Source organism: Chelonoidis abingdonii, chromosome 1 (genome assembly GCF_003597395.2).
Source record: "Chelonoidis abingdonii isolate Lonesome George chromosome 1, CheloAbing_2.0, whole genome shotgun sequence".
NCBI classification, from domain to species: domain Eukaryota; kingdom Metazoa; phylum Chordata; order Testudines; family Testudinidae; genus Chelonoidis; species Chelonoidis abingdonii.
In genome coordinates, this window is record NC_133769.1 from 7,889,586 (window position 1) to 7,902,788 (window position 13,203).

At 46.4% G+C, this 13,203-nt stretch overlaps 1 protein-coding gene across 1 annotated transcript in view; it reads right to left on the minus strand.

The window, feature by feature from the left end:
• Positions 1-13,203, minus strand: part of ITIH5 (inter-alpha-trypsin inhibitor heavy chain 5) — a 70,864-nt gene that overhangs the window by 10,392 nt on the left and 47,269 nt on the right. Inside the window, exons 8-9 of the mRNA XM_032773319.2 lie at positions 3,384-3,555; positions 1,083-1,392 (exon numbers count right to left, since the gene is read on the minus strand). Coding sequence (XP_032629210.1) covers positions 1,083-1,392; positions 3,384-3,555 — 482 coding nt within the window. The remainder of the gene's footprint in view (positions 1-1,082; positions 1,393-3,383; positions 3,556-13,203) is intronic.

Sequence of the window (13,203 nt, forward strand, 5' to 3'; positions counted from 1 at the left end):
TTTCTTGCGGCCATAGCCCCCTGGGCAGTGATTTAGTGGAGGTGGGGAGCGGCAAAGCAGCAGCCTCCTGCCCCAAGGCCACCAGCAGTGGTTGGACACTGCCCACCTCTGGAGACACAAAAGCTGGGGGAACAGACAGCCAGTGAGTTCACCACCTTCCCACTTCTGGTGGGGTCAGGCTCCAGCCCTGGGGTGGCAGGCTCCAGCCATGGGGTTTCAGGCACCATTCCCTGGCAGTACAGGGGTGGGCTCTGGCCCCAAGGTCACCCCCCTCATCACCCCTGGTCCTCACTGCCTCCCCAAGTGCTCCTGGCCCCTGCTGCTTCCATATCCACCTCACCATCTAGGGCTTAATTTGTCCCCAGGTTTGCCTGGGCTGAGTAAGTCTGCTGTGAAAAGTGATATTTGTATGTTTGTTAATCTCACTTTGCCCAGCAGACTTAGTAACTAGGAAGTCTTTTAAAAAAGCAACCAAAAAAGCAAAAGCCACAACAAGAAAAAAGATAAGAACATGCAAAGCACCTTATTTGTGTTTCTGTTCTGTTTAGGGTCAGTAAAGAATAGAGACAACTGTACATTATTTTTATTATTGAGACTGCAAAAAAAAAATCTACATAAATCAATTACACTGATTTAGACACGTGTATGTGCATATTTATTTGTTTTTCCTAAAGTTAATTAAATATTTTAGGAAAAATTGTCAGAGCAGCCACCAACAAGAGTTGGTGGTTGCACTCTGAGGCCACCAAAAAAATTGTTGTGAGAACCCCTGGACTACAGACACCATCCATGCCCGGACTTGTAAGGCCTTATCTGAGCGACACCTCTCACCCACCATCAAACCTGTAACAGCCCCAAGTTTTTGAGGGGGAGGGGCTTGTATTGGCACCTACATTTTGCTAATGGATCATAACTTTATAAACAAATTCCTTGAGAAAGCCGAAATCTAGATCCATCATCCAAAGCTAGAGCCTGTCTCTACTGTGAATTTATCTGAGGTCCCTCCTCCCCAAACCCAGGCCCACAGGGGTGACCCAGTCTTGTCCAAGGCCCCAGAGCACCCAGGGTGAAGCTCAACAAACCCTTTTAGTGGTGCGGCTGCATCCTCCTCCTCCTGGATCCGCCGCATCATGCCGCAGTTCTCCAGGGACATCCTCTCCAGAAGCTTGTAGTCGACGTCGTTGCCAATGCCAATGGTGAAAAGGCAGAATTTCTCACGGATGGCCTCCTTGGTGTTGCTGAGGATCTTAGAGGACTGCGTCTCTCCGACCGTGGGCCGCCCGTCTGTCAGGAGGATGATCAGGGAGACGCTCCTGGCGTCAATGTCATTCTGAGCAATGTAATTGTTAAGCAGCTTTGCACTCGTCTGGACAGCCTCATTAATATTAGTACCTGGGAATGCAGCAAAGTCAAGAGTTTATTTTCATAGAATAGAATATCAGAGTTGGAAGGGATCTCAGGAGGTCATCTAGCCTGGACTATGTGCAGTGCAAATAGCTGACAACAAAATCTCAACAGCTTGCAAACATCTGATACGTTCTACTCATTGTGATGTGCCCTTTCCCTCAAAATCAGTACTGTTCCTGTAAGCAGACTCTGTTACTCCACCTCTTGACAGGTCTGTATCTCTGTCAACTGACACCACTACAAATACAACATTTGCCACTCCAATGACTGCACAGAGGAGGTGGAAAACAAGGCTAAAAATACAAGAGACAGTCCTGAAGCGAAATCCTGGCTCCAGTCTTGAATGTTAGAAGTTGGGAATCTAAACCCAGAACCCCAAATGGATTTTTGGAGCCTGACCTTGTTTTAAGCCATGAGGACACATTTTTAGCCTCATAATTATATACATGAAATTACAACCTATAACATCACTGTAACAACAATCATATTATAAGGCATCATGAGCCTTCCGAAGACGCCCGACATGACAGACTTTGCATTGGATACCACACAATCATATTATAAGGCTGAACATGGGGGTGCAGGGTGTTCCCCCAAGATACAGAGTGTCACTTGTTTTTCAAAAACAGAGGAAAGAAATCCCACATGTTTACCAGTATGCTTTTTAGACCATAACTCAGCAAAATAGCATTGAAGACTGAAAGCAGTGATTTTTTCCCCAAAAAATAATTTTGCAGTAAAGGGCTCATTTGTGGATAGGTAGGTAAGTAGGTGTACAAATACTGATGTGAAGACACCCAGCCAACATCTGTTTGCTAAACCAGACACATTAAAGAAGCAAATCAGAATGGTACACCCGCTGAGATAGACAATCAATACATCTCTTTTTTCCAAACTTCAAAGTTTGGCATGCTGTTAATTATTTCCCTTTGTTTTGAGCTGTAATTAGTCATATCCACTCAATGCAGGCTCAGCTGGCCCTTGCTTGGTTCTCCTATGATACCTCTGGGATAACATGCTTTGTTCATTTGGTAATCACCTTTGGTAATTGCTTAGCTAGGCATGTCCCCCATCCCACCCCACCCCACCCCACCCCACCTCTCAGGCAGTGCAACAGACCATCCTGTTTGCTCATTTTTCCTTTGGAATGCTTCAGTTAGAACGAATGCTCATTGTTTAGGCTGATAAGGAAAAGTAGGGGAAGCCCTTGCAGATCTTTGGCCAGCTGGAGTCTCTTGTCTTCCCAGAATTTCTAGAGATCATTTTACAGGGCTTTGTGCAGGTAAATTGGTGCTTAGACATTAAACTGATGATGGGTTCCCAAGAAGTACATTAGGTTACTGGGGTTCCCAAACATATTTATACTGTGGACCACAGCTTAACAGAGAAACCATTGCACCAAATACCTCCTCGTCTATTACAATTAGAGGCTTATTATTTATTTATTTTGTTACAGTAGCACTAGGATCCCTAGTCATGGATCAAGACCCCTCTGAGCTAGGCACTGTAGAAACAGCAAGTCAAACACAGAACAAAGACACCTTCCCTTCCATTTGCAATCCCTGTGGCAGCTCCTGCAACTACTTGCATGCTAAATTAACATTAAGAAAGTCTTGAATGTATCTGCAGCTGCCCCTTAACACTTGCTTAGCAGCTGGAAACAAGGAAAAGGAGCCATCACCATATGACCAACCAGCTCTTTGTAGGCCACAGTTTGAGAACAGCTAATTTAGAGAGTTGGGAAGCTTGTGTGATGAGAAGTCAGAGGGTGGGATTTTCAAATATGCTCAGCAGTGGGCTAAATCTGCTACCAGGGAAATGAACAGTAAAGTTCCTATTGACTCCAACAGCGAGGCCAATGCTAAGAACCCTTTTGATAATTCCACCTGGTGTTCCCTGAGAGATCTGCAAGGTCTCAGGCTGGTGTAAATTAACCAAAGGAACAAGTCAATCCCATCTGGGTCTCTATAGCCTACCTCCAGTAGGTGATATGTTAAGGATGTACTTTTTGGCATCTCTTATGTTGTTTGGAGTCACTGGCACCATATGGTCCTGTTGCCAGACCTTGATTCGGTCAGAAAAACCAATAATATTGAAGTGGTCCTCTGGCCTTAGGTCCTTGAGAATGGTGAAGAGAGCATCTTTGGTCTAAAGAAAAGAAAAGAAACGTACAAGTCAAATTCTCACTGCTTTAATGGCAAGGATCCAGATCTTCAATGATATTTCGGCCCCTAACTCCCATTGATTCCAATGGGAGTTGGGTGCCTAAATACCTTTGAGGATCTGAGCCAATAAGCCTGACTCCCTAGATGTTTATTGTTTGTATTACAGTAGCATCTAGCAACCAGGGCCCCACTATGTTAGGTGCTGGACAAATATATAATGAAATGACAGTCCCTGCCCCCCAAAAGCTTGCAATCTAAGTGTAAGATAGGAGACACTATTTGGATACAGGGGACAAGGGAACAGTTATGAGTAGCGGGGCAGCGGCTGCAGCACACCCATTGCCTAACCACTGTCAAGTCTTTTGCAGGCATTGTGGTGTCGGTAGGTTTTAAGGAGAGATTTAGGGGAGGATAGTAGCTTTGCAGGTATTGACAGGCATACGGGGCAGCCTGGCAGAATTCATGAAGGAGCTTGTCCAAAAGAGTGACAGATAGGGTAATCCAGGGTGATAGAAATCAAATATTTCCAGACCTGGAGTTTTTATACAAAGAAAACCTGAAGAAGAGCACAAACGTCCCATCAAGCTGTGCGGCCAATATTTCTCTAGATTCTGCACTGAAGCTGGCGATTTCATTGCAAACAAATTACCCATTGCAATGGAATTTCTTAGTCATCCCTCCAGCTGGTGATCTGGGCTCTGATCCAAGGTCCATTCGAAATCAGTGGGACTCTTTCCATCAACTTCAATGTGCTTTGGATCAGACGAGGGGTGCCCTGAGCAGCTCCTACTGATCCACATCCAATTTATAAACCCTTCCCAAATGTTATTTTGATGATTTCTCTCTCTCTTTCCCCCCTTTCCAATCCGGCAATAACTGAGATTTAATCCTCTGTTACGTTTCTGCAGAAAGCATTCCATGACTGTTTCAGAGACAATGCTACTAATAGAGACAGAGACAGTGATCAGACGGTGGCCTTGTATTTTAGCAGTGATCGGAGGTTCAGATTTAGGGTTTGGTCCAGAAAAGCCCCAAGAGTATGAATGCTTTCCCAGACCTCTGAGACCAGCTCTCCCTGGCAGCATGTGCTAGACATTCACTACTTCCTGGAGCGTTTTCTTGGCATTTAGAACAATGAGGGAAACCTAATAGCAGGTGTTACAAGAATAAAGGCAGAGTGAGAGTTCACATCACTGGGGACGCTTCAGTCCCATGTCTTGCTCTAGGGTGTAATCGGCTACGTCTACATTACCCGCCATATCGGTGGGTTACAATCGATTGCTCGGGGATTGATATATTGCGTCTCATCTAGACACGATATATCAATCCCCGAGCACGCTTATATCGATTCCGGAACTCCACCAACCCCAATGGAGTTCCGGAATCGACAGGGGTAGCCGCGGACATCGATTCCGCACGGTGAGGATGGGTGAGTAATCTGATCTTAGGTATTCGACTTCAGCTACGTTATTCACGTAGCTGAAGTTGCGTATCTAAGATCGATTTTTCCCTGTAGTGTAGACCAGCCCATCTTTGCTTTTCATTCTTAAAACACTTTGCAGACACTAGCTAATACTAACACCCCTGAGGGGGTAAGTAAGCATTACTACCACCCTTTTACAGATGGGGAAACTGAGGTTCAGAGAGAGAACTTCATTTGGCCTATATCCTACATCAAGTCACCATCAAGACTGGGAATAGCACGCGGGAATTCCCAGCTGTCAGACCAGTAGGCCACGCTGCCTCTCATTTATACATGGAAGAAGTACGGCAGTGAGACCTAGTGGAGGTGCGAGTGGATCCTACTACATCACAATGAGGGTGTAGTTGGTCATTTGCTCCTAGAAAATGCTATATAAGTGGATGGAGAGTATGAAGGGGAGTAGGGAGTGTGGTAGGTTGCCATGTCAACCGCTAGAGAGGAATTTAATCCTATTCAATTTATTCATAAGTGATCTGGAGAAAGGGGTAAACAGTGGGGTGGCAAAGTTTGCAGATGATACTAAACTGTACAAGATAGTTAAGACCAAAGCAAACTGTGAAGAACTTCAAAAGATCTCACAAAACTAAAGTGATTGGCAACAAAAATGCAAATGAAATTTAATGTGGATAAATGTAAAGTAATGCACATGGAAAAAATAACCTAACTATGCATACAATATGTGGGCTATTTTAGCTACAACGAGTCAGGAAAAAGATCTTGGAATCATTGTGGATAGTTCTCTGAAGATGTCCACGCAGTGTCAGAGCAGTCAAAAAAGCAAACAGGATGTTAGGAATCATTAAAAAGGGATAGAATAAGACTGAGAATAATTATTGCCCTTATATAAATCCATGGTATGCCCACATCTCGAATACTGTTGTACAGATGTGTCTCCTCACCTCAAAAAAGATATATGGCACTAGAAAAGTTTCAGAGAAAAAGGCAACTAAAATGCTTAGGGTTTGGAGAGGGTCCACTATGAGGAGAGATTAAAGAGGCTAGACTCTTCAGCTTGGAAAAGAGGAGACTAAGGGGATGATGATAGAGATATAAATCATGAGTGATGTGGAGAAAGTGGATAAGGAAAGTTATTTACTTATTCCCATAATACAAGAACTAGGGGTCACCAAATGAAATTAATAGGGCAGCAGGTTTAAAACAAATAAAAGGAAGTTCTTCTTCATGCAGCGCACAGTCACTTGTGGAACTCCTTACCTGAGGAGGGGTGTGTAAGGCTAGGACTATAACAGCATTTAAAGAGAACTGGATAAATTCAATGTGGTTAAGTCCATAAATGGCTATTAGCCAGGATGGTAAGGAATGGTGTCCTGGCCTCTGTTTGTCAGAAGGTGGAGATGGATGCAGGAGAAAGATCACTTGATCATTGCCCGTTAGGTTCACTTCCTCTGGGACATCTGTCTTGTGGACACTATTGATAGACAGATACTGGGCTAGATAGACTTTGGTCTGACCCGGTACGGCCGTTCTTATGTTCTAAGCTCTTGGCTGGAGGTAGGAGCTGAGAAGTTAGCAGCCTACCAAAGCCTCTGCATCTGTAAATTGCCAACTGTGACATTCCCTTGGTGTTATCTGACATGGTGATTCATAATTCATAGATTCTAGAATTGGAAGGACCTCAAGAGGTCATCGAGTCCAGTCCCTGCCTCATAGCAGGACCAAATACTGTCTAGACCATCCTAATAGACATTTATCTAACCTACTCTTAAATATCTCCAGAGATTGAGATTCCACAACCTCCCTAGACAATTTATTTCCAGCGTTTAACCACTCTGACAGTTAGAACTTTTTCCTAATGCTCCAACCTAAACCTCCCTTGCTGCAGTTTAAGCCCATGCTTCTTGTTCTATCCTTAGAGGCCAAGATGAACATTTTCTCCCTCTCCTTAGACACCCTTTTAGATACCTGAAAACTGCTATCATGTCCCCTCTCAGTCTTCTCTTTCCAACTAAACAAACCAATTCTTTCAGCCTCCTTCATAGGTCATGTTCTCAGACCTTAATATCTTGTTGCTCTTCTCTGGACCCTCTCCAATTTCTCCACATCTTTCCTGAAATGCGGTGCCAGAACTGGACACAATACTCCAGTGAGGCCTAACCAGTGCAGAGTAGAGAGGAAGAATGCTTCTCGTTGTTTGCCACAACACATCTTTGAATGCATCCAGAATCACGTTTGCTTTTTTGCAACAGCATCACACTGTTGACTCATATTTAGCTTGTAGTCCACATAACCCCTAGATCCCTTTCTGCCGTACTCCTTCCTAGACAGTCTCTTCCCATTCTGTATCTGGAAACTGATTGTTCTTTCCTAAGGTGCACTTTGCATTTGTCTTTTGTAAACTTCGTCCTGTTTACTCAGACCAAGGTAGGCAACCTATGCACAGTCCAAAGGCAGATGCAAGCTGCTTTTTCATGGCACTCACACTGCCAGGTCCTGTCACCTATCTGGGGGGCTCTGCATTTTAATTTAATTTTAAAATGACGCTTCTTAAACATTTTAAAAATCTTATTTACTTTACATACAACAATAGTTTGATTATATATATAGAACTTAAGAAAGACACCTTCTAAAACATTAAAATGATTGACTGGCACGCAGGGCCGGTGCAACCATTTTAGGCAGACTAGGCGTCCAGGGTGCCAAGATAGGTGGGCGCAAAAAGCTGTGCCCCCAATTTTTTTTTAAATGGTTGAGCAGCTGCTGCTTGCGGGGACAGAGAGGAGTCTGAGTTGCCGGCGGCAGCGGCAGCCGGCAGCCCAGGTGTCCCCTGGGTCAGTGTGCTGCGCAGCAGCGCACCCAGGGTGTTCCCTGGTTCATGGCGCCGCCGCGGTAGCCGGCAGCCCAGGGCCTCCGGGTCAGCGCGCTGCAGCAGCAGCCCAGAGGTCGGGCTGCCAGCGGCACACTGACCCAGGGGAATCCCTGGGCTGCAGGCAGAGGCTCAGAATTCCTCTCCTCCCAGAGCAGGGCTCCAGCTATGCCATTTTTCTTGTGCCGAGAGGCACTGGCGGCTGGGCAGAGCTGCGCAGCTCTGCTTAGGCACATGGCAGGAAGCTCTGTGAGGCGGCGCGACACCAGGGTTTCTGAGGGAAAGCGGGCTGCCCCCTGGCTCAGCCTCCACGTCAGCCCAGCGAGGGGCACAGAGAAGAAAAGAGCCTCAGCGGTGGTGCTGTTGGAGCAGAGGAGAAAAGACCCGACGCTCATACGTTGGGCAAGGTAAGCAAGTGCTTCCCCACAGCTTGACCTCAGTGCCTGTGCTCCTGCCCTTGTCCTTGGCTGGTCCCTGCTCCTGCTCCCCTTGTGTCTGGATGCTGGAGAGAACAGCAGCCTGCAAAGCTGAGCTGCCCCAATGCCCCAGGCACCCCTCTGACCCCATCCCCCCACAGCCCTGACCCAGCTCTGAGCCCAGTCCTCTGAGCTGGAAACCCTCGACCCAACCCCCCACAGCCTGCCCCAGCTGAACAGATAATGCCCTGACATATTATTACTCTTTCGCTGCCTCTTGCTCTCTCATTTCTCGTGGCCAGTGGTGAGCAAGGCTTCTCTGAAGCTCAAGTTGATAAAAAACATACATCGACATTCATGTTGCACAAAGATTGGGCTATCTACCTTGTACTAACAGTGGCACGGATGCTCACAGCATTGACTTGGAGGGAACTTTTCTAATTGCTACTTAAACACGGAAACATTAAATTCTAAATTATAACTGTTACTCTTGACCGTGTCATGATGTAAATGTATGTGTATTTTTGGGGAAGGGGGCGCAAGATGGAAGTTTCGCCTAGGGTGCAAAAGATCCTTGCACCGCAACTGCATGCAGCCGACAAACTTAAATTAAGTGAATAATAAAGACTCGGCAACCACTTCTGAAGTTGCGCACCCCTGCCTCCAAGACCATCTTCTCAATTTGTCCAATCATTTTTGGAAATTATGACCCTGTCTCCAAAGCAGTTTGCAATCCCCCCGGTTTGGTATCATCTGCAAACTTAATAACGTTACTTTCATTATGCCAATATGTAAGTCATTGATGAAATATTAACAGAGCGTTCAAAAGACCCCCTTGTGTAACTCCACTGTTACACCGCTCCAGCGATTGAGAGCCATAATGACTACTCTTCTGAGTAGGGTATCCAGCCAGTTATGCACCCACCATTTAGTAGCCCATCTAAATGTATTTGCCTAGTTTATCGTAAGATTCATCGAGACTGGTATCCATGCCTTACTAAAGTCTAGGTATATCACCATCGTACCACTTCTCCCTTTCCAGCGAGAGCTCATTATCCTATCAAGAAAGCTATCAGATAGGTTGACACAATTGTTTCTTTTACAAATCCATGCTGGCTTTCCCTATCACTTTTACCACCTTCCGAGTGTTTGCAATGATTCCTTATAATTCGCTCATTATCTTCCCGTGCACAGAAGTTAAACTAAGCTGGTCGTGTAGTTTCCTGGGTTGTTTTTATTTCCCTTTATAGATGGGCACTATATTTGCCCTTTCCAGTCTTCTGGAGATCTCGCCCAGTCTCCCATTGATTGTTCAAGGATAATACTAGAGGCTCAGATACCTTCCTCTGATAGCTCCTTTGAGTATCCAGGATGCATTCATCAGGGCCCTGGTGACTTGCAGGCATCTCTAATTTTCTAACGTGATTTTTAATCTTGGTTCTTTTTTTATTTTATTCTTCTACAACCGTACCCTTCCCATATCATTCACTATGTTTAGGCATTCCTTCAGACTTCAGCTCAGATCTGGGTTAGGTCACTTCCATCCTTGACTCTGGGAGCCAGCCTTACTCCGCTCTGTTGTTGAGAACCCCCATCCTGGGCTGTCACAACACGCCTCTAGCATGTAAGCTGCCTCCAGCTAATGTGTGTTGAGCACTTTTGACCAGCCACTGGCTGGATTGTGCAAACCAGAATGTACTAGCCAAGTATCTCTGTCGCCAGACACACCTGTGTTAGCAGGGTGGATCCCTGCTGCCGACCTGAAGGGGTTAAAAAAAAGCCCAGGGAAGGGCCGGCTGACGAGAAAGCGCTTTTAAGCTGGGCTGATGGGGGAGGTGGCTGCAGCTGGGGCCACGCCCCAAACTGAGCCACAGCCCTATAAAAGGCGAGAACCTAGGAAGCGCCAGATAGTCTTCCTCTGCTGCAGAGGTGCGAAGGCTGGCTGTGAAAACCAGAGCAGGTACCCTAGGAAAGCAGTGCTGGGGAAAGGCAGAGGAGCTCCTGCCTGGAAAGCCCTGGGCTGTGGCCCACGAATTAGGGCCAAGAGGTGTGGTTGAGGGTGCAACCAGGGTATAGGCGTAAGGCAGTGGGTCCAACCCCTTGCTGAGATGAGTGGCTGATACTGCAGTCGGCCCCAGGGCTGGGCTGAGAGAATGAACTGCAGTAGCCTACACTGAAGCCAAAAGTGGGGATAGAGCGGTGGGATGGGTTCCCAGGGAGGGAAAACCCGCTAAGAGAAAGGGGGTTACTGCCAGGGGGGGCAGAAACCCATGTAAAAAGCGGGTACCGGGGTCCAGGAGGACATGGGGCCTGTAGCAGAACAAGGCGGATCACTGGCCTGCTGAGGTGCTTCTAGGCTGGAATTTGAGCTAATTCCCGAAGTGACCAGCAGGAGGTACGTGAGGGTGAGTGCCTGCCCGGTTCACCTAGGAACCTCTATCTTGCAGTGTCCTTATGCCCACCGGACACTGCAAGCTTATATGAGTTTGTCAGGTTAACAAAGATATTGATATATACCAGGCTTGTTATCCCAAGGGAGTCTCTGACATGCTTCAAACCAATGCACTGCTTCAGGTTAGACTAAACAAACACATGCATAGATTTTAAGTGAAAGCACAACAAGTGTGTGTCCATGGCATAAATAAAAGCAAAATGTATTCTAAGATGATCTTCAGCGCTTACAAACTTAGGATGTTTCACCACAGTCTGACTGGCTGCCCTTCAGCCAGGCTCTCCACTTTGATGAGCGCTTCCGTCGGGTGGTGGTGGTGGTGTCTGTAGATGGAGGTGGAAGAGAGAGATCATGGCAAATGTCTCTCCCTTTCATCATGTCCTTTCTTACCTCTTGGCTTTGCCCCTTCCCCTCCCATTTCAGAGTCAAGTGAGCATTATCTCATCATGATCCCAAACTGACCAAGGGAAGGGGGTGACTCACTCAAGAGTCCACAGATCCTTTACTGCTGCCTAGCCAGTGTCCTTTTTCCTGTGAGGCTGGCTGGGTTTGTCCCATACACGCCCTGATGATGTGTGAACTGCCCCTCTGTTCCTGGAGAGTTTTGCCTGGACTTGTTTTAAGCCATGAGACACATTTTCACGCTTATTCACATATATGTGAAATACAACCTATAAGCCAACAGTGATCAGTGCATCGATGAGCCTTGCCGAAGACACCCGAGGCACAACTTGCATTGGATACCAACAATAGTAATCTCTTCCTTTACACATGCATAGATTTTTAAGTGAAAGCACAACAAGTCCAATTTTGTCAAATGAAATAAAAGCAAAATGTATTCTAAGATGATCTTTCAGTGCCCTTACAAACTTAGATGTTTCTCACCACAGTCTGACTGGCTGCCCTTCAGCCAGGCTCTCCACTTTGATGAGCGCTTCCGTCGGGTGGTGGTGGTGGTGTCTGTAGATGGAGGTGGAAGAGAGAGATCATGGCAAATGTCTCTCCCTTTCATCATGTCCTTTCTTACCTCTTGGCTTTGCCCCTTCCCCCCTCCCCATCTTCAGAGTCAAGTGAGCATTATCTCATCATAGTCCCAAACTGACCAAGGGAAGGGGGGGTGACTCACTCAAGAGTCCAACAGATCCTTTACTGCTGCCTAGGCCAGTGTCCTTTGTTCCTGTGAGGCTGGGCTGGGTTTGTCCCATACACGCCCTGATGAGGTGTGAACTGCCCCTCTGTTCCTGGAGAGTTTTGCCTGGACTTGTTTTAAGCCATGAGGACACATTTTCAGCCTTATCACTATATATGTGAAATTACAACCTATAACAACAGTGATCAGTGCATCATGAGCCTTCCGAAGACACCCGATGTGACAAACTTTGCATTGGATACCACACAATTATATTATAAGGATGAACATGGGAGTGCAGGGTGTTTGCCCGCGATACAGAGTGTCACACCAACATAGGCAGGAGAAAGAGAGAGAAAGGAATAGAAACCGGGCCTATAGCTTAGGGGATGAATTTCCAAATCCTATCATAGGTGAGACTGGTAGCTCTGTTTAAGGGTGCCCAACCCTTCCCATGATCAGATCCTGTTTTCAGTTGCTTATAACTTTGCTAAACAGTAATCATGTGGGCTGAAATTTTCCATGGTAGGTGTCTGCCTCCAAATGAAACTTCCTGGAAATTTTCAACTAAACCAATTCAGCTAAATGAGGCTAGAGAAAGAGATATAGTTTTGCCCCATTAAACAATTCTGGCAACCTTTTCTTTGAGCAGCTTTCATGCCACCAGGCTTTGGAGCAGGGACTGAGGAGAAGGGTAGCTTTTTGTGTCAGGATGTGCCTTTGGCCATCCTTGTGCAAATCTGCCCAAATCTGGCTTAACTATAAACCTCTGAAAAAAAATCACAGGTTGCACTTGCTCAGTAGAGACTTGTTAGAGCTTCACAGATAAAAATCTCTGCAGCTTACATTTGCAATGAGCATGTTCCAGCCCAGAGCTGGAGGGGGCTGAGCAAGACTTTCCCTGCAAATTGCAGCTCTGGGTTGTTATGGGTTGGGCAGGGGTTGGGCACCAGAACTGAGAGGAGGGTACCTATCTCTCCTGCTCCCCCAGTGAGGAGGTGGAGGAAGCTGCCTGGTTTCAATGCAGAGGCGCAAGAGCCAGGGGAACGAAGGGAGCTGGTTGGGAAGGATGAGAAGGCTGGGACTGGATGCTTGGGGCGGGGGGGAGGAGACTGTCACTGTGACCAGTGGGATGGGGGGAAGGAAGTGAGTGGGGCAAGGAATGCAGATCTGAAAAGGAGCCAAATTCAGGTTGGAAAAGTGGGACTAATAGGGCAAAAAAAAATGTAATTCAAGACTATATCATAATGTCCACACACAAGATAGAATGTATTATCATTAAAGACTGTATCACAGTGAACACACGCAAAGGGGGCTGAATTCAGGT